At 38.2% G+C, this 24,797-nt stretch overlaps 3 protein-coding genes and 1 long non-coding RNA gene across 5 annotated transcripts; 3 read left to right on the top strand and 1 right to left on the bottom strand.

The window, feature by feature from the left end:
• Positions 1-437: 437 nt before the first annotated feature.
• On the top strand, positions 438-13,973 carry LOC110062140 (protein wntless homolog). Its single transcript, XM_020769004.2, has 13 exons — positions 438-693; positions 2,047-2,316; positions 2,890-3,026; positions 5,065-5,214; positions 5,624-5,760; positions 6,492-6,532; positions 7,428-7,555; positions 8,245-8,342; positions 9,974-10,037; positions 10,746-10,889; positions 11,536-11,674; positions 12,161-12,253; positions 12,792-13,973. Exons 1-13 carry the CDS (start codon positions 591-593, stop codon positions 12,911-12,913), a joined length of 1,626 nt encoding a protein of 541 aa, XP_020624663.2. The 5' UTR covers positions 438-590; the 3' UTR covers positions 12,914-13,973.
• On the bottom strand, positions 8,900-9,658 carry LOC149114523 (uncharacterized). The gene is made up of 2 exons (XR_016206489.1): positions 9,482-9,658; positions 8,900-9,131 (listed from the first exon to the last, which is right to left on the bottom strand). It is a non-coding gene; the product is annotated as an uncharacterized LOC149114523 (long non-coding RNA).
• Positions 13,974-18,180: 4,207 nt separating the features above from the next.
• On the top strand, positions 18,181-23,147 carry LOC110062114 (uncharacterized). 2 transcript variants are annotated; one of them, XM_020768976.2, is made up of 4 exons: positions 18,181-18,501; positions 19,568-19,638; positions 20,064-20,231; positions 22,621-23,147. In XM_020768976.2, the coding sequence occupies exons 1-4, from the start codon at positions 18,258-18,260 to the stop codon at positions 22,747-22,749; spliced, it is 612 nt and encodes a 203-aa protein (XP_020624635.1). In that variant the 5' UTR covers positions 18,181-18,257; the 3' UTR covers positions 22,750-23,147. The 2 variants fall into 2 exon arrangements, with proteins under 2 accessions (XP_020624635.1, XP_020624633.1); XM_020768974.2 differs by having other exon boundaries at positions 22,615-23,147.
• On the top strand, positions 20,226-21,786 carry LOC149114522 (uncharacterized). Its single transcript, XM_089287108.1, has one exon. It carries the CDS (start codon positions 20,947-20,949, stop codon positions 21,727-21,729), a length of 783 nt encoding a protein of 260 aa, XP_089143234.1. The 5' UTR covers positions 20,226-20,946; the 3' UTR covers positions 21,730-21,786.
• Positions 23,148-24,797: the final 1,650 nt, after the last annotated feature.

Below are 24,797 nucleotides of genomic sequence, written 5' to 3'. Positions count from 1 at the left end.
GTCAAAAAAGAACAAAACATCAAATGCGCGCGGCGGAATTACGCAGAATTACGCCGACATCTTCAGGACCCTTCAGGACGACCGATACTTCAAAAAAAAGCTACGCCAACCAACGCCCTTGAAATGGAAGGCGCATGGGGAAAAAAATAACTTTGGTTGTTGTCGTGGTTTGATCAGACAATCAATCCAATCCAAATTACTTAATAATGACAATTATGAAAATTTCATATCAATAATAAGTCCAATAACTTCGTCGGCAAAGTCAGAGCTTCGAAAGGAAATTATTTAAAATCCACAATCGCGCGCCGGCAGGAAATTGGCTGATGCGTCACGTCGGAGATTCTTCAAAGTTCTATGTGAAAGAATGTGCTAAATCTTTCCCGCTTTCAAAAGAAAGTGAACACTTTATGTAATTCCATTTCAAAAAGAGTGTTGTTTTTAGCCAGACCCCGTAGGGCGTGAATTTAATAAGCGTCCGCTCTGTGATTGGCTTAAGCGGTAACCAGAGTTCTTAAAACTGGCGAGCTACAGTCAATGTGATTAATTTCAGAGCTCGATTTTAGTGTGACGAAGATTTCTGTTGTTCAAAGATGGCTGTTATCTTGGAAACATTGAGTTTGCGACAATTGTTGGCTTTCGCACTTCTCTTGGTAGGCATTTTGGCGACATTTTTCGCGGTCGGAGGGAAAATAGGTGAGTGGAAAAAGTCAATGATTTGATGTGAAAATATGCGGCTGGCGATGCGATTTGATGGAAAAACTGTTGGGCTTTTGGATTTGATTCCCGTCTAGACATCCTAACAGAACGATTTGTAACGTTGCTTGCTCGAGTTATTTTCCCAGAACTAAAGTTTCTGTGAAATAAAAGACATATTATAGATGATCTCTACGCTAAATCACCACGAGTATCGCTTTGAATTACTCGAGTGGTTTGTGAAGAGAATGCTTTGTCAGTAAGTGTTAATCCTTCAAACGTGGATTGGAAGATACACAAATAAATTCTCTTACAATCGAATGTAACGGTCGAAACATGGCTTGAAGGCCGTGGGAAACAGAAGGAGAAGGAGATGACATAGTTCGTAGAACATGCGAACGATTGGAAAATCGTGAGAGTAATTCAGGCCGCTAAGGTCTTGACCCTGATCATGCTCTTGGGAGAAATTGCGAACGAGTCGCTGTTGTGGAAATCGAATTGTTGATCAAGTGGAAATTAAATGTGGTTCGCTACCCAGGGAGCGTTAGAGCAATGTCGAGTTATCGCAACTGATTATCGATCGAATTGCGAGAGCGGAAAAAAATCGTGTTTTGACTTTTCAATGATGGTTGTAATTAACTCCTAGGGAATTGAGTGATTTGTTTTGATCGTTGTACAATAACCTCTTTTCATTTGTAGCAGTCTGCGGTAGTTTGCCTTTGGTGTGATTAGTTTTCTCCGTGCCTGAGTAGGTGATAAGCAAAATGTATGGCCTGGGAGGTAATTAATTAGAGAATTATCTTCAGGTCTGATATCAGGGGCTTACTATTATGCAAGTAAAAATTTCAACAACAGCGTGTTAGTTCATAAGAGACTGAAATATGTGCTGTATGTTATTTGAAGTAGCTTACATATTTCTAGCTGGCATGCTTGAATGGCCAAGCAAATATATTTACTGCAGTACTTATTTCTACACTTGGGCAAAGTGAGGTACTATGAGAATAACTACCTCTTACTAACCGAGTTCGAGGTCTGTACTGTAAGTTACGGAATGAGTTTTTCCCCCTTGGATAATGGCCCAAGTGTGAAGTGGTTGGGCCATTAATCGAGGATTTGTAAATTACAGTACAGACCAAGAAGATGAGGGTGCAGTGCTGTAATGGTGCTCCAGATAATGGTTAGTGTACTGGCCTCCAGATCGAGCAGTCTGGGTTCAAGCCCTTGCAGGTGTCACTGCATTTTGTTCTTACGTGTTACTCTCAGAGTGGAGGAGTAAGTGATAAATGTTAACTATTACAACCTGCTTTCTAAATATAGCTACTGAGTGACATTATTTCATACATCACTTTTCAGCTCCGGCCCCAACATCTGCTACAGCACACATTGCAAACCTTTGCGTTGCAGATTATGACAGGTTGGATGCTTTTTATGATCCAGTATCATGTCATCGACTCAATAACTTGAAAGAAGCTGAAAGTGATCCAGCACACATCCGACCTGACCAAATTATCTTTTCAATTCGCTTTCCTCATCCTGGTCTTACTATGACTCGCTGGTTTCAGTTCATAGCCACATCAATCAGATTGGAAATTGAATACTTGCCAGAATATCACTACGAAACAGGTTAGTACCACTTAAAAGTAAGTTCTTACCACTGCACAAGATGATGCTCTCATCTTGAGAGGCGAGACCATCATCTTGAGAGATGAGATCACAAGACAAGACACTCGTCATGTGAGAGCTTTAAAAAACTGTACATACTACTTCTTGAACTTTTGTGAGATTTTAATAGCAAATTGTAAAGCAACCAAGCAGCAACAACACAGCAAAACTTCTCACATTCTGACGAAGCTTGTACATGTATCATAAAATTAACAGTATAGGTGTGTGAGTGTCTTTATAGAGATATTCTTTTGAAAAATAATTAAGGGTCAACCCACTTTTAACAAGGGGAATTGTCATAATTTTCGTAGGGGTTTAGGTGAAACTTATGGGGCAGGTTCCCCCAGTTTTTATTTTCCTCTGTGGACAATCCTCCTTAGACCCTACATGTACTTACAACCCCAATTCTTTTGAAATCAAATTTGCCACATGCAGCTACACAATATACATGTACCGGTACATGTGGATGAAGTGTAATGATATGGTAAAGTTTTGCTATTGGTTACTGGCAACAACAACGATACTCTGTTCTAGATCCAGAAACAAAGGAGTCACCAACATTTACATTTGACGCTAGAATGGCATACAGAACTGCAACAAATGGAACCTGGGAAAAGTTGGCTGAAGCTCGTGAAAACAGATCGCTCGTCTGCCATTTTACTAAGTCACAGGTGAAAATATTGCTGAAAAATATTGCAAACAACTTATTTATTAACTGCGCGGCCATGGGCCGAGTGCGGTTCATGTTCTACCCTTGGTTTATTTTTTTTTTTGTCCGAGACCAGACGTAGACATCCACTTGGCCAACTTTGAATTATGCAATCTGTAATGTTTTCTCGCCAAACCTTGTTTCTTCAGGGTCAACAGTGGCCTCATGGTTAGTGCGCTTGTCTCCGGATCGAGCAGTCCGGGTTCGAGCCCTGGCCGGGGACATTGTGTTGTGTTCTTGGGCAAGACACTTTACTCTCACAGTGCTTCTCTCCACCCAGGTGTATAAATGGGTACCGGCGAACTTAATGCTGGGGGTAACCCTGCGATGGACTAGCATCCCATCCAGGGGGGAGTAGAAATACTCCTAGTCGCTTCATGCTACAGAAACCGGGATAAGCTCCGGCCTGATGGGCCACTTGGCTCGCATGCAGACTTTACCTTTACCTTACAAAGTCACGCCGAACTCACGCTTTGCAAAAAACTCTCTTCAAAACCCTGACTTCAAAGCGATATATCACTTTAGCATTAATAGCTACTTCATATCGGCAGTAGTAAAATCTATTCCTTAACAATCCAGCTTCATCATATTAAAATTTCAACGAAATTGAACAAAACCAGAACTAAATATAATTAGATTTTTTTTGTCACCTTGCTTCATTGCTTGAGTCAACAAAGGAAACGACGGTCGCCCATAGCCACCGAAACACACGAACATAACACAAATGATGTTTCGGTCCAAAAAATCCAGGATTATTGCCTGAAAGCTGAAAATTGAAGAGGAACATCTTTTTCGAACTTTTCTCAGGTTATTAAGACGAAAAAATGATCTCGGCAGGCTCCAAAAGAGAATGAAACAAAAAACAGGACGAGACAATGAGAAGAGCCGATAATTTATTCAATTTGTTCACCGCATGGCCTTTGTTACGTTCGTGTTAAAAAAAGCTTACTTCTGGATAATTTCAGCCTTACAAGCCAGCAACTGGTCCCAAATTACTTTCTGTATCCTTAAAAATGTCCTGACTTCCATCTCCGAAAGATTTGGCCACAATTTTTGAGCAAAAGAAACATTTCGCCGATGGCAATCACCAATACGGTGGCTTGCATACTAATTCGCTAACTTTACAAAACCCTCCCGAGGGAGGAATAGAGTAATTTTCTCAACCTCTGGTGTGCCAAAATTGCCAGAAATAGGTTCAAAACCAATTTTTTTTTCCTTTTTTTTTTCTTTGGGTCACTCATGATCCCATATTATGACATGTGCCGGAAGTAATTACATCCTCGGAGATTTCACAACAACTACAACTGATGGTGCAAAAATACAGGTTAAGTTGATCAAGTGATGTGGTGTCTGCAGTAATCAATGAATCATCAAGGACTGCTTTGGAATGTGCATTGCATTGCAACTGTAGCGCTACCAAAACAGTCAACTTTTAAAAGCGCAGTTGTAAGATCTTAAAGATCTTCTTGTTTATTTTAGTTTTCAGTATATACTAGAACATTTCTAGCCATTCTTGGAAGAAACAGTTGATCAGTAATTGTTGAACAATCCTTTCAGCCTTGAAATTAACCCCCAAAAATATTTTTCATCTACATACAAGTACATTCCCAAAATAATATGAAATCATTATCCCCCAATGTACAAAATGGGCTTGATTTCAATATAATATTAATATCAACTGTTTCAAATGAAAAAAATTGTGAAATAGTGCAGTTTTGTTGGTCACCTCATGCAAATGAATCTTGAGTGGGCTGTGGTTGAAATAGTTTGTCCCAAAAGAGCACACGCTTTTGATCTGTTTCCTCAGAAATGCAACAGCACTGTTTTGGCTTAAGCAGTGAGCTATTTACTTTGTGGCAATGATGTCCAATTAAAGTAAAGTTTGTTACTGCTAAATGTAAAAATGTTCTAGATAGCTAAGCAAACAAACTGGTGAATGTGTTTTTCAGATTAGACGTTGTGGTAATATTAATTTAATTAATTTGTTTGTTTAAATGTAGTCTGGAGCTGATGATGGTTTCTACAATTGCGAGGAGATCCCCTTCTTTGAAATCGGCAGCGTACATTACGAAGAATACCTGGTCAACATAAGGCTCCCAGCTAAACACTGGAATAACAAAATTGGAAAAATCTCTGAATTCAACTTTGTGGTGAGTTACAAACTAAAAGATGTACATGTAAAGTCCATCCATATGGACGATTCTACACATTGAATATTCTGTTGGTGTGGTACATGTAGTCTATATGCATTTAGAATAGAGTCTGCAATTTAAGTGTTCAATTACGGTAGCTGACATTATTCTTGACATTTTTCTTGACTCCTTAACACCTAAGCTAGTATATAATAATCCCAACTGAATTACAACTTAAATCTGCATTTGATGATGGCGACCAGGTGACGCCTTAACATTGTGTTATATCTAGCATTTATTTTGCTTTTCAAATGTTTTTCCATATCTTGTTTAATCAGAAGTAAATAAACTGTAACTTTTAAAATATGTTTGCAAAGTTGGAAAATTAAAAACCATGTTTACTTATTAATTTATTTTATATTTTTAGGAAATTCATCAAAATGGAGGCTTTACCAAGATGTGGTTCACAATCAAGACAATTGTTGGTCCAATTAGTATAATTATACTTATTTGGTTTGTTAAGAGAGTCAAGAGTCTGAGTAGGGATCCTATGCTCCTTGAAAAGTAAGTAAGCTACATCTTTGTACTCAAAATAATTGTATTAAACATGAAGCGTGAAACATTGTTAGAAATGTTTTTGCACTGCAATTTCTTGGACTGGGGCCCTAATATGAGCAGGGTGACAAATGAAATGGTCAATTGAGAACAGTGGGTGGCAATCTTTTTCAATACTGACAAATAGTATTAAAGCACGTGAACGATAATTCTCCTACAAAATTTGAAAGCTACCAGTACATTGTATCTGTCATACACTACCAACTTCAGAGTACTTTCTTTACTGCACAAATTCCATCCTTGGTGGTGAATTAATCCTAGTTAAATTTAGTTAAGGCATTTTTCTTGAAAACTTGGTTTGTGACTGGTAAACAAAAACCACTTGTTTGGTAATCACTCTAAATTTAGGGTCAAAATGTACCAATCAAACATGACAATTCTTTGAAAATTCCTCAGATCTCATTCTTTGTTCTCTAAGAACATTTTTATTGTATCATCATCATCATTGTCGTCGTTGTCGTCATCGTCATTGTCATCATCATCATTATCATCATTATCATTATCATTATTATTATTATTATTATTATTATTAGTATTATTATTATTTTAGAGTGGTCCAAGTCTGATTATAGTCGTCGCACTGTAATACAATCATAGGATAGGTGTTGTGCAGCAAAGAAGCTTATAAATGATTTCAAAACAAATACATAACATCAACCTGGTTTTTTCAATATTTGCAGGGCACTCTTTGCTTTGGGTGTTACCACAGCATTCATGAACTGTAAGTCTTATAACCAATAAAGATTTCAATATTGAAAGGCTTTCATGTGACATATCACACATGGGAGATAGAAGTGTTTCATTACATATCCAAACATAAAGAAGAGCTCAGTCGTAAATATGATGCAGTCAAACCTCCCGTAAGCGCTTACGGGAAGTGGCCACTTATGAGAGCTTAGAAGTGGCTGCCTACATGAGGTTCCAAATATAGTAATTGACTTGGAAAGTTTTGTTATTTTGGAAAACTGGTCACTTATGAGAGGTGGTCACAACCAGAGCAACTGTATGTTGGATGCATTTTTGACAAACATTGAGGTGTTTGCAAATGTGATGAAATGCTCTCTCAAGTGTTTGATATATCTTCTCAATCAAAACTAAGACTAAGGAGAAAATCCAAAAATAAAATGATAAAAATTTAATATGTTATTTAAGACACAATTTATTTTTGAGTTTGAAAGTAATGTATCAAACACGAGAGACAGTGTTTGATCTGGATATCCAAATACCAAGAAGAGAGTTGAAAATACGACTCGCAGCAGAGTATCTTTTAAGAAACTTGAGGTGTTTGGAGAGCCGATGAATCACTGTCTCAAGTGTTTGATATATCTTCTTGTTTGAAACAAAAACTAAGGAATAAACAGAGAAGTAAAATCGTTGAAATCTATGTCAATTAAGACCTGGTATTCAAATCTCCTTCATGGTTGTCAGTAAGTAAGTAAGAAAGTAAGTAAGTAACAACTTTATTTAATGATGGTAGCACATGACAGTAAAAACTGATAAACCAGTGGCCCTTTCTTTGTCTTAACTTGATGAATTATTAATAAGTTTGAGAAGCACTGTTTAAATTCGTATTCGTGAATGACAATAATATTGATAACAAGTTATTATGTTTTCAGTTCCCTTTGAGTGGTTGACTTTGTGGTTAAACATGCCGTTCATGTTACTGTTTTCTGACATTCGTCAAGGATTGTTCTACGGTATGCTCATGTGCTTTTGGATTATCTTCACCGGCGAGCATTTAGTGGTAGGTATAACACATTGAAATATAGACCTCGGCGGAGGTCTCAGTTGTTCAAAGGTTTGATTGACAATGCTATCAGCACAGCTAGGTATTCAATAACAAAGGAGAGTCTTTTTTTAATTTGTATATATATATTTTATTTTAACAACTATCCACTACATTTAGTAATTTATCTGATCATCATAAACTTTATCTACCCTAGAATTTACAGAGTACATGTAGCATTGCTGCTAATTTCCTTGAGCAACCAAATGTTAGAAATTTATTAGAAATAAGGAAAGGAAAAAAATTGGAACAAAGCAGACAAATTTATGCAATATTACAGGACAAAATTAATTTGCAGAAGGTGTTAAAATCTGTAACAGTGTGATATTGATGTGGAAGGGGTAATTTGTTTGGTAATCTGAAAATTTTCATGATCAGTTTGTATGGAAATTAAAGATACACCGTTTGTTTACTCATATTCTACAATGCTCATTACACTGTAGATTCATGGTCTTGTGATGAGGATGTGGGCAGTTATAACCAGTACAGCCACCATTCTCTAGTACAGGATAGCCAAATTCCCAAACAAAGTTGCCTGGTTGAACCATGATATACTTAACTTACTAACACAAAAACATAACAATTTACAGTTGAAGCATGTATTTTGTGATTTTTGACTGATGTACATGTTTCTTTGTTTGTAATAGGACCGACCTGAAAGAAACAGGCTAAAAACTTACTGGCGGCAGATTGGTGCAATTGGATTTGGATGCTTGTCTTTACTTGTTTTTGACTTGTGTGAGAGGTATGTCCACTTTCTGATGTCAGAGGGAGGGGGGTGGGGGAGTGTGCATGGTGCCCATTGAAACTTTTGTTGGGTGTGTGCTTCTTGAAACCCTTACTCAGTTTCAGATCAAAATATAATTCTGTGCGCACGTACCCTATTTCAGGCCTGAACCACAATTTGACACCCTAGTGTAGACCTGGTCCACAAATGGACACCCTATTTTAGACCTGGTCCACAAATTGACACACCATTTTAGACCTGGTCCACAAATTGACACACTATTTTAGACCTGGTCCACAAATGGACACCCTATTTTAGACCTGGTCCACAAATTGACACCCTATTCTAGACCTGATCCACAAATTGACACCCTATTTTAAACCTGAACCACAAGTCAACACCCTCTTTCAGACCTGAACCACAAATTGACACCCCATTTCAGAAGTGACCCACAGATCATTAATTTGATCATTTATAAATATTTATCTATTAGTTATGAACTTCCTTCTCTTCAAAATTCTTACACAATAAGCTACTCATTTTTGTCTATGAACCTAGCTTTCAGTTCTTTGCTATTGTTTTTTTTTCTCTGTTTGGAAGCCCTAGATAATAAGACAAAATTGAGTATCTTAGGTTGCTAAAGTAAACTCTGTTTCCGTTTTGAACCAGGTGTGTAATTAAAATGTTTTAACGGATGTCAAACGAAAATAGAATACTTAGCTCCGATATGATGACTCTTTTGATGTTCTGCCGCCATGATTAAGCTTACAAATCGTTCTTTCAAGGTGGCGCTAGTTTATCAGTTGCCTGTACATAGATTAAAAGTAATAAGCTTATATTGTAATTCTCAACTTATATTTGCCAACGAAGAATTGAATATTGCTATTCAGATAGTGAACAATCACAGACTGAAATCATTTCCTCTTTGATTAAAAACATTGATACCAGTGTTGGTACAGTACGTACAAGAGTTGAGTTTAGACTTTCCGCTCAATTTTAGACATTCTACGATAATGCGATGGTTTCATGTTGCTCCAAGGCTTTCATTTTTCCAAGTGAATAATCTTCCTGTTCACAATCTTATCCTAGATTTTTGTTCGTTTTTGCTGAAGGAAATAGGACAAAATCCACAGCATATGTCAAAAATTAAGTCTTACCTTTCGTAGCCGCATAATCTTATTGTCCGTTCATTTAATTTGATTCCGTGATTTGAGGCTTTAGGACTTTTTCGCTTACTGACTATATTCTACACGTCCTTCTCCGGAAGTGGTTCGATATTGAACGCCTTTTAATTCATGTCTTAAAGCACTAGAAGTTTTGAAATTCCTAAGTTGTTGAGCAGTATAAGACTTAATGCACGTTCGCCATTTTTCCGCCTTGTATTGCTACGTTTTCGCGCCAAACGCGTTTTTTTTTTTTTTAGCACGGAGGGTGGGCGTGAGGGGGCGTGAGTGATTGAGTGCAGGAATTAAATTTCCATTTTTTTTTTCTGTATTCTTTTTTTTTTATTCCGTTAGTCGTCTATCCACGTAGCGTGAAGGCATTCATTCGAATTCAGTGATTCGATTTTCGTTGCGAGATAAGTAATTTACTAATAAAAAACTGCTTATGTACATGTATAATATTTGTGATGTTTTTTGTTATTTCAGAGGCTATCAGCTGCACAATCCATTCTACACTATCTGGGCGACCAAACTCGGAAGCAAATTAGCTGTATCCTTTCACGATCACAACATGATAAGGGACGGACCATTTTTTTTGAGGGGGTGTTGGGCAATTCTCTAAAGCATGAAATTTTTTATTCTCACTTTACCTCGGTTGTGCATGATTATTTTTGGTGGGTAATAGCTTGTGCAAGAACTTTTTAACATCAAAAATAAGACCTGCAAGGCAGAAAGCACATGCTCGGCTTTTTTCCCATGGCTCCGCTTGCACGATTTTTTTTCAGCAGTTTTTGCTGTGTAGGAATTTTTTGGGGGGGAGGGGGCGGGGAATTGCCCAACCCTCTAACCCCCCTCCCTCCAAATATAATAGTCTGTCTTCAACTTGGGGAGTCGTAGAAGTGGGCGACGAGTTCATAAGTCGAACGTAAAGCGGTGTTGGTTGTCCAGGTCTTGTCAACAGGAAACCATAAGAATGCTTCCTGTTGCTTGGCAACCGCAGACGAAAACTGTGCACTCCGGTAAACAATTCTCGGAAATCAGCTAGTGCGAAGAAGAAGGGACCTTTTGTACTATTACTCGTAATTTAATTTTCCACAAAGAATGATAAAGTTCTTTTGGAAGATAAGTTTAGCTATAACGACTTTCTACAAAGTATCACCGAGCCCGAGCGTTTTCTCATTTTCCCAAAGATATCTCGTGTAAAGACAGTAATCTTTGTAGGTTCACTTATTCAATTTTTTTTCTTAACTTGATCCAGTATGCCTTTATCATTTTCGCTGCTGTTTGCGCAAGCTTGTACTTCCTGTTTCTCTGTATTATGATATTTAGAGTGTTCTGGAACATCCGGGGTAAGAGAGCTGCGGTTCCGACCATGTCCCGCGCGAGACAGCTTCAGTACCAGGTAAGAAATACTTTTATGAGAACGAGAGTTGACGAGAGTTGACAGGAGCCGGGGGGGGGGGGGGGGGCGACGAAAGTTGTCGAGGTTGGAGTTTATAGTTGACGAAGATTGACGAGGGTTGACGAGGATTGATGTTGGTTGACGACTGGTTAGCGTGAGATGTTGAGGGTTGACGGGGCGTGACGAGGATTGGCGAGAAATAACGAGGGTTGACGAGGGTTGACGGGGGTTAACGAGAATTGACGAGAGTTGATGTGGGTTGACGAGAGTTGACGGGGTGGACGAGCGTTTACCATTGATGAGGGTTGACGAAAGTTGACGAGGGATGACGGAAGTCTACGAGAGTTCATGTCGTGGGTTGACGAGAGTTAGCGAAAGTTGTCGAGGTGAACAAGAATATGAGGGTTGATGCGATTTGACAGGGATTGACCAGAGTTCACGAGATTTGACGAGAGATGTCAAGGACTGACGAAAAGTGACGAGGATTGACGTGAGTGGACGAAAGGTGAAGCCTTATTTGAAAGAGATGGTACTCCTCATGATTGCTGCACCAATTGATTCCATGACGCTACGAGCTGTTGTTCAGATTGTCCCTTTGTAATTTTATTACCTACATTTGAAGGCTGTATTCTTTCTGTCTTTAAAGGGCTTGATCTACCGTTTTGAATTCCTGATGGTGGTTACAGTCCTGTGCGCTGGGCTGACTGTGGTGTTCTTTATCATAAGCAATGTGAACGAGGCTCAGTGGAAATTTGGAGATGAGGAGTCCACTGTGGAGATTTCAAGTAAGAAATAATTTTAGTAAGTTTAGAAATCACTGAACGGATGTCCCTTGTCACGTTCTAAATATAAAGGCCACTTCCGAGTTGCCTTTTGCCTGTGTCAAAACGAGTGTCCATGCGAAACTATTCATGTGAAAATATGTTCCGCCTACAGGATCATTTTCATGTGAAAGGTTTTGCAGGAGGACTCGTTTTGAAACAGAGCCACAAGGTAACTCGGTCTCCCGCTGGAGAGACGTGTGAGACTGGACCCGTAAACTGAACCAACCTTGTTCCCAGTGTCCTCTCTCTACTTTCTCTTTCGAGAGAGTACTTTGGGAGACCCTGTGAACGAAGTTGGAACTGGACCCGATACTGATGACGTAGCTCTTTATAACGTCTCTGATTGGTTGTTGCTCTCGAGTGGATAAATTACAATTTGTTTAATTTTAGTGTGTTCGTTTAATATTTGTATAATTTATTACCTTTTTTATTTCTTTCTTTTTACAGGTGCTTTGTTCACTGGAATCTATGGGATGTGGAATACCTACGTGTTTGCCGTGGTTTTCTTATACGCACCATCACGCTCTGTCCCAGCCACAGGTAAATAACTCCCGTATCTGACCGCACAACTGCCTTAACTTTAGTTTTGTGTTTGCCGAGTCCTGCTGGACCCTGCTGTAACTACCTCAAAAATATCATGTAAAAGATTCTTAACTGCCACAGAAAACCATTTTTTTTTATTCTATTCATGCTGTGCTAGTTAAAAACAAATCCTGCTCAGGCTCTGTCCACACTACGCAGGCGAAATTTGAAAAGGCGGATCTATTTCTACGGTTTGACCTACCGTCTACCCTAATACACTAAATAGATCCAGGTTAGTCTCCGTCGTGGTTTGCTTGTTTCGTTGACTTCATGTACGGCGTCATTGGGAAACTCCTCTTAACAATCTGTGTACAAGTAGCATGTAGTTCGCAAAACGTGGAGAGTTGGGACGAGTTTTTCCCTCGCTCCAACCTCCACTGTTCACTTAATCCAAATCCTAAACACTCGATATGGGAATATGCGCACTCGCTCGTCCAAAATACGCCTGAACTACAGGCTAGGGAACAAGTATCGACTGTTGTGGTTTTCGTTGCAGATAACCCAGAGGAACACGAGAGATTAGAACTACGAAGCCGCACCGAGGTGCGTCTAACAGAAGGCGAGGCTGCGGAAGAGTCCGTGATTTACCAATTCACTGGGAAAACTGCAAGAGAATAACTTAATATATAATGAAGGAATACAGGAGTGTATGCGACTAAATGGACCTCACACAAGCTATTTTTATTTACGGAGAAAGACTACAGCGAGTCCTACTATTAAATTAACGCGCTACTTTGTTTATTTTCTTTGGTTTGTTTTCTAAATGTATACTGTATATAGACTAAATTAAGCTTAGCAATGAGCATGTCCTACGAGTTGTTAAAGAATTATTTTTACAATTTTACAATAACTGCAAAAATTCTCGAGTGCTCCTGATTGGCTAATTTTCATTGTCAATAAGCGGACAGACGGATGAATTCATAATCTATGCGATGTTGACGCGACGAGCGAGATCGGACAAGTTGACAATGTGTAAAAAACAAAGGAGTCTGCGGATCCACTCGGCTATCGCTCGTGGATCCACAGCTACTTTGACAGTGTTTTGACGAAATTCATGATCAACTTCAGGACAGACGCATGAAAAACTGACGCCAATTTGTTAAACTAACACGCTGTAGCCATTTCGGTCTCTTTGAAATATAGGGTAACTATGTCGAATAATTTCCGCAAAATTTGACTTCAAAATTTTCATTTAAATAGTAGTCCTGCACTTACGAAAACCTAGCGAAATAGTAAGCTAATAAAAAACTTTTTTTACTGTCGGTAAAGTTAACGATGGAGTTTGGTTTCACAGCCAATTACAGGAAACTGTCGATCGAAGTCTTTGCCAGGAGTCTGAGATTTACATGTAAAAGCTGTTCCCTTGACTTTAATTTATTTATTGTAAGTTTATTGCAGTTGTTCCCGAGTTCTCCTCTGACCAAATACATGGGACACCTCAACAAAATGAAGGCTTCTTTTGCCCTCATCACGTGACCCGTGCCATTTTTCGCTTCTATTGCAGTTTTTGTTTTGTTTTTGAAATGGCGAAAAATTTGATTACAAGAGTAGAAACACTAAGGCTAGCAACCTCGTTCCCAGGGTCTTCTCTCTAGAGAGAGGACCCTGGGATCGAGCCAGTAGACGCTGAAGGAAGATGTCAAGTGGAATGAAATAAAACGTTGAATTTCCAACACAGTTCATGAGTTTATTTTCTACAGGCTTATCATATTATTATTGTGGCCTCGTGGTTAGTGCGCTCGACTCCCTATCGAGCGGTCCGGGCTCAAGCCCTGACCGGGGACATCATGTTGTGTTCTTGGGCAAGACACTTCACTCTCACAGTGCCTCTCTTCACCCGGGTGTACAGATGGGTACCGGCGAACTTAATGCTGGGGGTAACCCTACGATGGACTAGCATCCCATCCAGGGGAGGGGGGTAGGGCAGAAATATTTCTAGTCGCTTCATGCTACAGAAACCGGGATAAGCTCCGGTTTGATGGGCCACTTAGCTCAAATTTAGACTTTACATTACCGATCATTACCAAGGGAATTTTCCTGCATCTCAAGAAGTCAAATTTTAATACCAGAGTTTGTATTGGGAATAATTTTTAGCTTGCTTGGTCGAAATTTCGTTTGATTAAATGATAGATGTTTTCAATCAAAACAATTAAAAGTATGGTAATTTTTCAGGAACCCAAACTTCTGTTTATAGCTACTAAATATGACTTCTGTGACGAAATTCGAGGTATTTGTGAATTGTACATGTTTAATAATCAAAACAAACATAGTAAGGAGTTAATACAACTTGTAAGCTCGGCTGGTCGGCCATTATCTCGGAGTATTTTTGCGAAAAGAATTCAATTGAAAAGTGAAACATATAATTACAACCTGTCGAAAATCAAATCAATATGATGTACTAACTGTCATTTAAAAAATAATAGCCTTGATAATGACGTTAAGCGAACGTCGAAACGTCGTCGTTTTTTTAATTGAAAATGTTTTTTTTCCATATTGTCGCAGTGTTTTATACTTAAATTGTTGAGAAAATCTCTTCTACGAAAACAAAATAATAATAATAATTACAATCTACGGAAAATAAAATCTATGTTAAACGGGATAACGTACAGGAAAACAGACCACAAAAAAGTGATAGGTGGTAATACTTATAGGAATTAAAAGGGTGATTTTGCTTATTGCAGAATCGAATGAGAGTACGTTTTTGGCCTTATAGAGCTGCAGAATATTGAAACAATCGTCAAAATTGTTTTATAAAAGTCAGTGGTATACCTAGTGGTAACAAACTGATAAAAACGATATGATATCCTCACATGTGAAGATATTATGTTTGATAACAATCCTCTTTTGTCCCTTTAACTACGCTTAAATTTGTTGGTGTATGATCGAAACATCGTCGGATCTTCATCGGTCGTCTTCGGCAATCTTCGGAAAATGTTTGTTGATGTTCGGAAAATGCTCGGAAAGTGCGTCAGGCCTTTGGAACAATTTCAGAAAATCTTCGGAAATCTTCAGAAAGTGGTCGGAAAACTTCGGAAAATCGTCAAAAACGGCGTCATCAGCATGTCTACATAATAATAGTTCTTGCCACTCGAACATAAAATTCATATCTTCTCGCCACCGTGTAATATCCTCTATTTCCTAAATAAGGTGACAGAGCAAAATGAAGTTTTTGAACTGATTTTTTTAGTTCATTAGTTCATTAGCAAAATGATGTTTTTAAAATGATTTTTTTAGTTCATTAATTTTACTTGCTATAGTTATGAAGGAGAATCAATGTTATGACCACATTATTGAATATCTCATTAGAAATCATAATTTTTCGATAAAGGAAATGTTTAATCCAGTGACCTAATACTGGTAAATATTTTCCATATAAAAACACGATATAATGAACATGTCACAAAAATATGAGAGTTTTGATTAAACTTATATAATTTACTTTGCATTAAATGTTACGGATGATACAATCGATAACATAAATTCGCAAGCTGTCCTTATTGCAAATATCTAATTGTTTAAAACTACTCATTTTCCAATGCGAAAAGAAATTTTCATTTTATACTAAAATATGTGGTAACTAAAATACTAAAATTTTAGTAATTAATCTAATTGATATATTTCTTTTTAAATTGAAATCATTCATTATTTCTAATGATGTAAAATCATATTTTTTTCTGTAGTTCTTAGTGAAACCATGAATTCAATTCTTTTGGATTGCCAGACCATAAATTTCTTGATTTGTTTTCTTAGATGTCTTCATTGTTCAAATTGTTTGATTTATCCGTAATAATATTGTTTTATTAAATCTTATCAATAATGAATTTGTTACAAAAACTAGCGATGGTCAGCGATAAAACGTCATGACGTTTCGACCTCTCCGAGGCCATTTTCAAGTGCGAGTAAAACTACAAAATTAGCATAAATATGTTTGTAACAGTAAAAAATAGATAAAAATGTCACGAACGTTTTATTCGAGACCAGAAGGTTTTTTCCAAATGGAAGTCTGATCTAACTGTGTCTAAAAACTTAAAATGATTAAAATGAAAAAACGTCAATCGAAAAGGACTGGTAATCGAAATGGCTTTATTTGGGAATGTCTAACATGGCCGTGTATTTATATCATTATTATAATTTAACGCAGTTATAGTTCTTGTTAAGAGAGATCAAAGGAGTCTAACGGCTTTAATTCAATTCACGGTTGGTGATTGAATTGTTCCAGTTGACAGTTCACTTTCTGCACTGTTTGACAGTGAACGGTTAACTGCTCCATTGAGATCCATTGAGAGTCCTTCAAGCAAATTATTCTATATCGCGGAATAATCAAACACAAGAGAATTCATAATCTTGTGATCAGTATTATATCAATTGTGAAAAAAACTAATTAGTTATATTCAATTTGCATCTTCAGTAATATTTTCACTGAAGAAGGTGAATGTTTTTGCCAAAACCTGTGTAAAATTGTTGTCCAGACTTTTGAAAAATTTTAGGCCCAGTTCAGACGTCTTGCTTCTGCCGTGCCGAACTAAATTAAGGAATCAAATTCGACAAAAGCACGACAAAAGCACGGCGTCTGAATCAAACTTTTGAATTAAGTTCGGCAAGCAATTACGTTCGACAAGCTCTGCCGTGCTACACGACTCTGGCACGGCAGCGATTCAAACGTCGGGCTTCTGTCCGCGCGCCAAACAAAATTCATAAATTATATTAATATATTTTGGCGGGATTGCGTTCTCACGGGGAGTTAGGAGTAGAGTTGTTACCAGACATCAGTAAATTCTGAATTTGATTCGACTCTGGCACGACGTCTGAATCAGAGTTGTTTTTCTGCCGTACCATAGTCGAACCAAATGGCAGAAGCACGACGTCTGAACTGGGCCATAGGCTTAGAAAGTTTAGAAGACTTCAATTCGTTTTTTGTGATATCGGTGACGATGATATTGCAATTGCCTCAGTATTAGCGGCATAGTGCTTTTTAAACAACATTATTACTTGCACGTTTTAGCTTTCGTCGTATCTATGATGCCTACAAGCTCTAAAACATTCTTTAAGTGGCAGTCTCTAGCAATCATTGATCAGTGAACTAATTTACATGCATTTCAATAACATTTTAAAATTTAATCACTTTTCTCATATCATGCTGTTTTAAAATCGAAAGAAATTTTCAATTTATGTGCTAATTAGATAATATTAATAACACTGATAATGATAATATTTACATTTTTGTAGGGCACATATTTCATTATTTCTTAACTCAATGCGCCTAACAATAACTAACTTACTAAATAGATAGAACAAAAAAACTAACGAACTAAAATAGCTAAAAAGCACTATAACCATAAACATATATCAGTGACATCCTTGTAGCAATTGCTTTAAGTTTTACTAAATTTATTGAAAACTTCATATAGGTAACCACTTTGTAAATTGTAATAAAATTAACTGTGTTCGGATTTTTGATAAGTTTTAAAATTAAAACTTTGCTGGCTCCGATATCCGTTTCTATAGTTGAACCCCCGATTAAGCGGCCTTCTGAACATTTACCCGAGGGTGGCCATTGAATAGGAGTTGAACTGAACGGGTCCTGAACTACTTAACTTCTTCAGACCTCTTTTCAGTTGCGATTATAAAAGTGTTACAACCGTCGGATGTAGTAAGGCAGTACAAAATATGGCTTTCGTTTGCTGTTTAATACGTTGACTTTGTGTTCGCAATCAAAAGTGCATTTACCGCCAGTCCTCAAATAAGGAAACAATCTACCCATCAAACAGCCGTCAAAAAGCGGTATTATTTTACCGTCGAGACTCTCTCTCATTAAGTATGCTTATCTAAATAAAAATCGCAAACCACACAATGGTAATTCTATATTTTACTTAATGAGATTCGTTGCTAGCATTGTAGCGTGGCTTGTAGCGTCGGTTGTCGGTCGAGTCTGTTTTGAATCACTCAACTTCTTACAAATATCATGTCAGGGCGAGTACAGATGAAATGTCGATTGTGCAAAAACCATGGGATTTTAACTCCACTTCGAGGGCACAAATTTAATTGTCCCTTTCGAAGATGCAACTGTTTAAATTGCAAAACCAGGCAAATGCACAATCGCAGCCGCGTTCAGCCTGATGAAAACAAGCGTGCCATTAACGACGTGGAATCCACTGTAAACCAAAGGGTGATCGCTTGGATAAATGGCGAAGAAGATGAAAGCGTAGGTGAGAAAGTTTTCGTTTGTTAGGGAAACGGTTAAGATTCTGCAGAGCTGTAGATCAGTCCCTGTTGTTCGCGTGCATCGTCTTGAGCCACGTGATCATTACAAAATTATCTCGTGATTGATCAAAGTGAGCAGAGGAGGTTTTATATTTGACCGTATTTCCAGCTCATTTGCAGCCGGGGGGTTGCTTTGGGAATTTCTGTGTGGGGATGTGCCGCTGGGACCCTGGAACCCTTAGCCTATACCAGAGCTAGTTCACCTGAATTTTGCTACCCTATACTAGAGTAAACCCCCCCCAAACCCCTCATCTATCGATACTATTGAGGCTGATTTGCGTAAATTTTAACTTGCCGATTTGATTTTTTCATATTTTTGAGTGGCTATTCCTGGTTTCCTTAGTCGAGATAACATCTTCAACTAACTAGTCAGTTTTGGGAAAAATGATACCCTATTCTAGACCCAAATGTTCTGCTTCATATACCCTATCCTAGAGTAAACTGCTTGAAAACCATACCCTTCACAGCGGCACATACTTATATAGCCCATATATGGTAGTGCTCCCCCCCCCCCCCACGGGTTTGTAGCTTAACTCACAGCATAGTAAGAACAGCCTCTGTAACTAATGCTGGCCACCTTCCGGCTCTGAGCGTACCCGAGGCATCAGGCGAAGCACCGCTTTGGAGTTATGATGATGTGTCTGGACAAATGCAGGCGCAAATCATCTTGACTAACAAGAAGATTTGACTGGCATAATAAAGATCAATAAATTCTGGTCCTGTATTAATTTTATTAATGTTTATTATATTTATCAACATATATTATATATGATCAGATGTTACGTAATATTAATCATTTATAATATTACTTAGACGCCTTGCATTTTATAAACTCGACTTGACATGGTAAACCCTATTTTAGATTACAAACAGTTCTAAATCGCCGAACATCCAAAATCAGGTTTTCATCAGTATCTTTCAGAACTCGGTGTTACTAGTTTTCGTCTCTTGGAAAATCCTACTTCAGAGTGTACTAAACAGTGACTAAAGCAAACATCTTTTATCTACTAGAAGCTCATGTGAGTGACCAAGTCCAAAGCGAAGATGAACCCTGTACAAGTCAGTTTCAACAGACAGTGACGGTAAGATTGCGGTACTTTTGTTCTGTAATCAAAATTTTGATTTTCATCAATACTCTTTACCAAAAAAAAAGAAAACGTTTCTCCTCTATGCTTATTACCTGCGTTGATGTGCACTGTGAAGACATCAATGATCATCGCAGTTATACACATAACGTAAGCAGTTGTGAAATTAAAACCTGGTAAAAAAAATTCAGGCTTGAACGTGATTCGAACCCATGACTTCTGCGATACCGATGCAGTGCTCTACAAACTGAGCCATGAAGCCAACTGGGAGCTGGGGCCCGTTTCTCGAAAGCCCCGGAAACTTTTCGGGCCAGCAAAGCCATTTTTAGATAATCTGTATCTAAACTCAGAGAGGTGTATACGCCTGAGAGGGGTGACGAGTTGAGTGGCTAGCCGAAGTCTGCCATTTCATTTCTTTTCAGTATAGTGGCTCGTTTCCATCGACACCAGCTGATAGCCAAGGCCCAGGGCTGACCAACGGCAACAAAGTAACCACTAGTGCCGGCAGGGCATCTGGTAAAAGTTTAGCTGTGAAGCTACCTAGAGTCGCATTAATGAAGGCACTATCCTCCGCTCAGGCCCCGCAAGCGGTAAGTCCAATAAAGTGTATGCGTACGCAGCACGCACGTACTCAGTCCGCTGGTTTACAGACTTTATAACTCGTATGCAAACGATTTTATTTGATGTTTTTCATGGATCACATTTTAGCATAGTTTTATGTTTTGAATTCATTTGTAAAGCTTTATCTTATTCAGCTCTAGAGCTGGATTTTAAAACTTCAATAAACTATCTACATGTATCTAATGATCTTATCTAAGTTTATCTGAGCTCCTGAATCATTGAAACACTGAGCAACTCGAGAAAATGGTCGGAGAGTTTTTGTCCTTCTAAAAGTAACCATTTTGCCGTTTAATACTACAACAAAGTCAGCTTATATTTTTCCAAACATTTGCGTTTTAAATTACATTTTCTGGCTTTTAATTTCCTCATAAACGAGAATATTTTCGCACAAATCTGCAAGACTGCGCGTATTAAACTAAGAAATTTTTGGTAACGAAAAGTTGGCATGATGTATAGAGGTCAGTTCTACGAACTGTGCTCGATGGACTAAAAATATTACTAAAACAATAAAGCAATAAATGTACATCATTCCGTGATCAGTTCGTGGGAAGATATTGTTTTGATTTCTCAAGGGCGCAATATACAACTTCAACGTGCTTTTGAGTGAACCCTCGTGGATCAATTTAAAAAGACAGTGAATGTTGTGGCAAAGAAAGTTAACCCTGTTACTTCTAAAGGCCTTTGATGACTTTTGTAGTTTTTCTACTTTATGCCTGTGGCCTTCTAAACAGTGTGGTTTTATTTTTCTGGGTTTACAATTCTTGGTCTTCGCCGGGAAGATTGGACAAGATTATTTTAATGCAATTATTCCTGAACACTTGGAATATTATAACACATGCGGCAGTTGAGATTACGAGGCAGCATTTTTGGACCGTTTTGGCGACGATTTTCTCGTTTTTGTCGGTTTATTTGCTGGCAGCACTGGTGTTTTCAACAGCCTTGGGAAGGCCCATGCAAAAACGTCTGAACTCTAAACGAAATATCGTCATTTTTGCTTTAGTTTCGTTTATCTTGCTGGTGCTTTACGGGCGTAGATATGAACTTTGTGGAAGTGATAACTGTTTCAGTCCTCAGCTCGCTAATACAGAAGATGTACTCGCCATTCTGAAGAGTGAATTAGTGGCATTTTACTCGCCTACTGGCGTCATTTTGTTTGGCTCGTGGTATCTTGGTTTTCGTACCTACATGTTCAGCCGAATGACAGTTGTGGAACGCGGGAGAAACTGCCCAAAACGATTTGCCCTCCTTTGTTCAAATATTGCTGTTTCGTTGTTTATTCTCTATGGAATAATTGTTATTGATGGTATTTTATATTTTAACGACGAAGATGAAATATCTTTGGCGAACCACTTGTGTCGAATGGGCTGTCTTCATGAAGAACTTTACCTTTTATTGTCCATATTTCCGGTGTATATGGCATATTTTATAAAGCAGAATGAAGGAAGACCTCTACAAGAAGATGTATAACAATAATTTATGACTGAAAAAGGAACGAAATAAAGCTAACTTCAATCTGCAGAATAACCATTTAATATAAATAAGATAATACAATAGTATGCAATTTGAATATTGGAATACGCTGGCAACAAAGGCTGCGCGCACGCCAGCAGTAAATTAAATAAAATTAAATAAGATAAACAAAACATGAGAAAGAATTAAAAAGATAGAGACAAATCTAAGTGCCTCAGCTGTTGGTTTAGACGTTATGTTTACAAGCACTTGTAGTCATCAGAGACTTGTCTCGACTTATGCTCTGCAAAATCTTTCACAATTCTAGATTCTGCCGCCTCGAACTTTCAAGTTAAGATAAAAGAAGCGCTGTATATTAAGTGGGAAATTCCAACTCTAAACCAACAGCTGTGGCACTTAGATTTGTCTCTTTTCTCTTGTTTCTTTTTAATTTAATTTAATTTTGATTTTTAATTTTTAATTCTTTTTCATGTTTTGTTTATTTTATTTAATTTTTTGATTCCGTTTCAACTATACTGTTGGCGTGCACGCAGCCGTTGTTCCCAGTGTATTCCAATATTCAAATTGTTAACCTAAATTTTATGGCGTAATTCTATAACGTAATCATGTATACAGTAAAATTCAAATGTATAGCCGTCGAACATTTGCAATTGAAGATGACATAGGAATTTCGAAACATGTTTTGTAAAATGAAAAATGTTGTTTCCTTTTTAATAATAATAATAATAAAATTAAACAAGGGGGTTGGTAGGCTCGATTCCCGCCACTCTCTCGCGTCCGGTTTTCGGGGAAGGAGCGCGGGCTCGTTTCCCGAACACCGGCCTAGGGGGTGGGGTGGGGGAGCGTCATTTTACTCCCTTTTTTAATACCCATTTCTTTCAGTCGCAGGCTACAACGGTGGCGCGAGCACAGATCTTGAAGCAAATCAAAGAACTTTATGATCTGAAAGAGTGTGGAGCTTTGAGCGCCAATGAATACGAAGACGCTAAGGCAGTAGTCTTGAGAGATTTTAAATGAAGTCGTTCGTGTTGAAAGAGCTTCGTATCTTAGCCGCCAGAAACCAATTGTAGCACAACTTTCTCGATTTATATGATGAACTTGTTAAACTTTAAATCTAGAAATTTATCAACTTGAAGTCGATAGAGGTAAATTAACCACGTTGAACCTCAAGTTTCGAGCATCAACCCCTCGTCACTTTGCTCTGACGAAGAGCTAAAGCTTAAAACGTGAGCGACACTAACTCGGTACAGCAGTAAATTTTTTTTAATTTCATCATCTTCAGTTGCCCGTCGACACAGCCGAATAGTGTCTTTAGAAACTCTTACTGTATCTAAACCCTTTTTGTCCCATGTTCCTTACTTTATTTGAGCTTTATATGTATGACTTTGAAAATAAAATTTCTTAATGAAATCGTGCATTGTTGTGAGTGATTATCTTTCCCCAGTGTGGGAACGTTCCGACAAAACAAGAGCAACGTTAACAGTCGCCGGTAGGAAAAAAAATGTTATTAATGAGGGAGCTCACATTACGTGTGTTTCTCAGTGGGGCTTTGCAAAATAACAGGCTAATAAATTCAAATGACAATGAAATACTCCCAGTTTAAAGTACACCCAACCCCCCCAATTTTTTTTTTCTTTCTTTTTTTTTTTTTTTTTTTTTTTTTTTTTTTTTTTTTTTTTGCTAAAATGAATTCACTTGTTATTCGAAGCATTCGGGCGAAAAGATGTTTGAATTTGGTTGAATCCTCGATTTTCTGTGCCCTTTCAAAGTCGCGCTTGAATTGTTGCGCGACCGCGTTTAGGAAGTCTGGGGCGGCGGTTGCTGATGACGGCTACCCAGGAACCAAACACAATAGCGCCTCAGTCAGTTCTCTGTATTTACTCGAAAAGATGGAAAACAAAACTAATCGTTCCAATATATTTTGGTACTAAAACGTCCAAGTTGTGTTTCAACATCATTTCTTTTTCGTCACTGGAGTCAGAGTTAAGTTTCGATTCGAAAGACTCCCAAATTTTTTATTTCTATTTTACTTTTTTAATTTGCCAAATTCAAATACAATGATTAATAAATTACAAAAATTAATATACAAGATTACAATGAAGATACAAAACTGGAGTCTTCTTTGAGCAGCGCTTTGTTTTAAAATTTGATCCTTTCGCAGAAGCGAACTTCTATTTAACGTTTAGTCCATCACCTCATTGGGTATAAATATTGTTTTGACTCAGTTCTATTTAATAATTGGCCGCGGCCCATACTTTGACAGTGATTATAGAGAGCTCAACCAAAACACTGGCTTCGATCGATTGAAAATCGAAGAATTGTTTGGACCTGTATCTTTGAAGCTGCGGGAGGCCAGGTAGCCTGCAGAGCAGGCGAGATTTTTTCGAGCGAGCGCTCACATCGTAAAAAGTTTAGCCGCCATCTTGAATTTTTCATGCAGTGGAAGACTGGGGAGAGAAAGAAAGTTTTGCCAAGGGGGTGAATGATAGGCAAGAGGAAGGATAGGGGAGGGGTGGAGCGAGGAAAATCTCGCCTGCCCGAGGTCATTGTTCTTTTAGGAAACTCCGTTCGCCCACGAACGGAGTTTCTGATTGGTGCGGCTTGACCCTGCCTGTCAATTGTCTGTCAGTCAGTATCGTTTCGTTCGTGCGGGTAAGAAACATGGCAAACTCTGTCGAAAGTGATGTTGTTAGTTTCGATTCCACTCTCGAGGAATCTCTCAAGCGTTTATGTGAACTTGGAATGTCTCGCGAATTACGAACGGAGCAAAAAGACGCAATTTCCACACTGGTATCCGGAAAAGATCTGTTGGCAGTGCTTTTCGGGCAGGCGTCTTCTCATTTTTCCCCTCCCCCATCCCCCACCGTCTAACATGGCGGTCTAACATGGCGGTCTAAAAAGGCGGTCGCAAGGTTGTGACGCTAACTCGCCCCAATAAGACGCCTGCACTGCAGGCTAGAGGCCAGGCGGAAGGAAACATTTCATACATTTACTGATTTCGCATTGTCAAACGTTTTAGGCCGTAACTCCAGATAACCAATGTAAATTTTTCTCAAAGTTTGCAG

Source organism: Orbicella faveolata, unplaced genomic scaffold (genome assembly GCF_042242905.1).
Source record: "Orbicella faveolata isolate gen_17 unplaced genomic scaffold, um_ofav_v1 contig_14, whole genome shotgun sequence".
NCBI lineage: Eukaryota > Metazoa > Cnidaria > Anthozoa > Scleractinia > Merulinidae > Orbicella > Orbicella faveolata.
This window is presented reverse-complemented; position numbering and strand designations above follow the sequence as displayed.

Bases quoted from the DNA above. Each gene is read 5' to 3' on its own strand.
- LOC149114522 (XM_089287108.1), top strand. From the start codon at position 20,947: ATGACTTTTGTAGTTTTTCTACTTTATGCCTGTGGCCTTCTAAACAGT.
- LOC110062140 (XM_020769004.2), top strand. From the start codon at position 591: ATGGCTGTTATCTTGGAAACATTGAGTTTGCGACAATTGTTGGCTTTC. The intron at 7,556-8,244 runs GTAGGTATAACA...TGTTTGTAATAG, and splicing joins TCACCGGCGAGCATTTAGTG to GACCGACCTGAAAGAAACAG. The intron at 12,254-12,791 runs GTAAATAACTCC...TTTTCGTTGCAG, and splicing joins ACGCTCTGTCCCAGCCACAG to ATAACCCAGAGGAACACGAG.
- LOC110062114 (XM_020768974.2), top strand. From the start codon at position 18,258: ATGTCAGGGCGAGTACAGATGAAATGTCGATTGTGCAAAAACCATGGG. The intron at 18,502-19,567 runs GTGAGAAAGTTT...TTTATCTACTAG, and splicing joins CGAAGAAGATGAAAGCGTAG to AAGCTCATGTGAGTGACCAA. The intron at 20,232-22,614 runs GTAAGTCCAATA...CATTTCTTTCAG, and splicing joins CCGCTCAGGCCCCGCAAGCG to TCGCAGGCTACAACGGTGGC.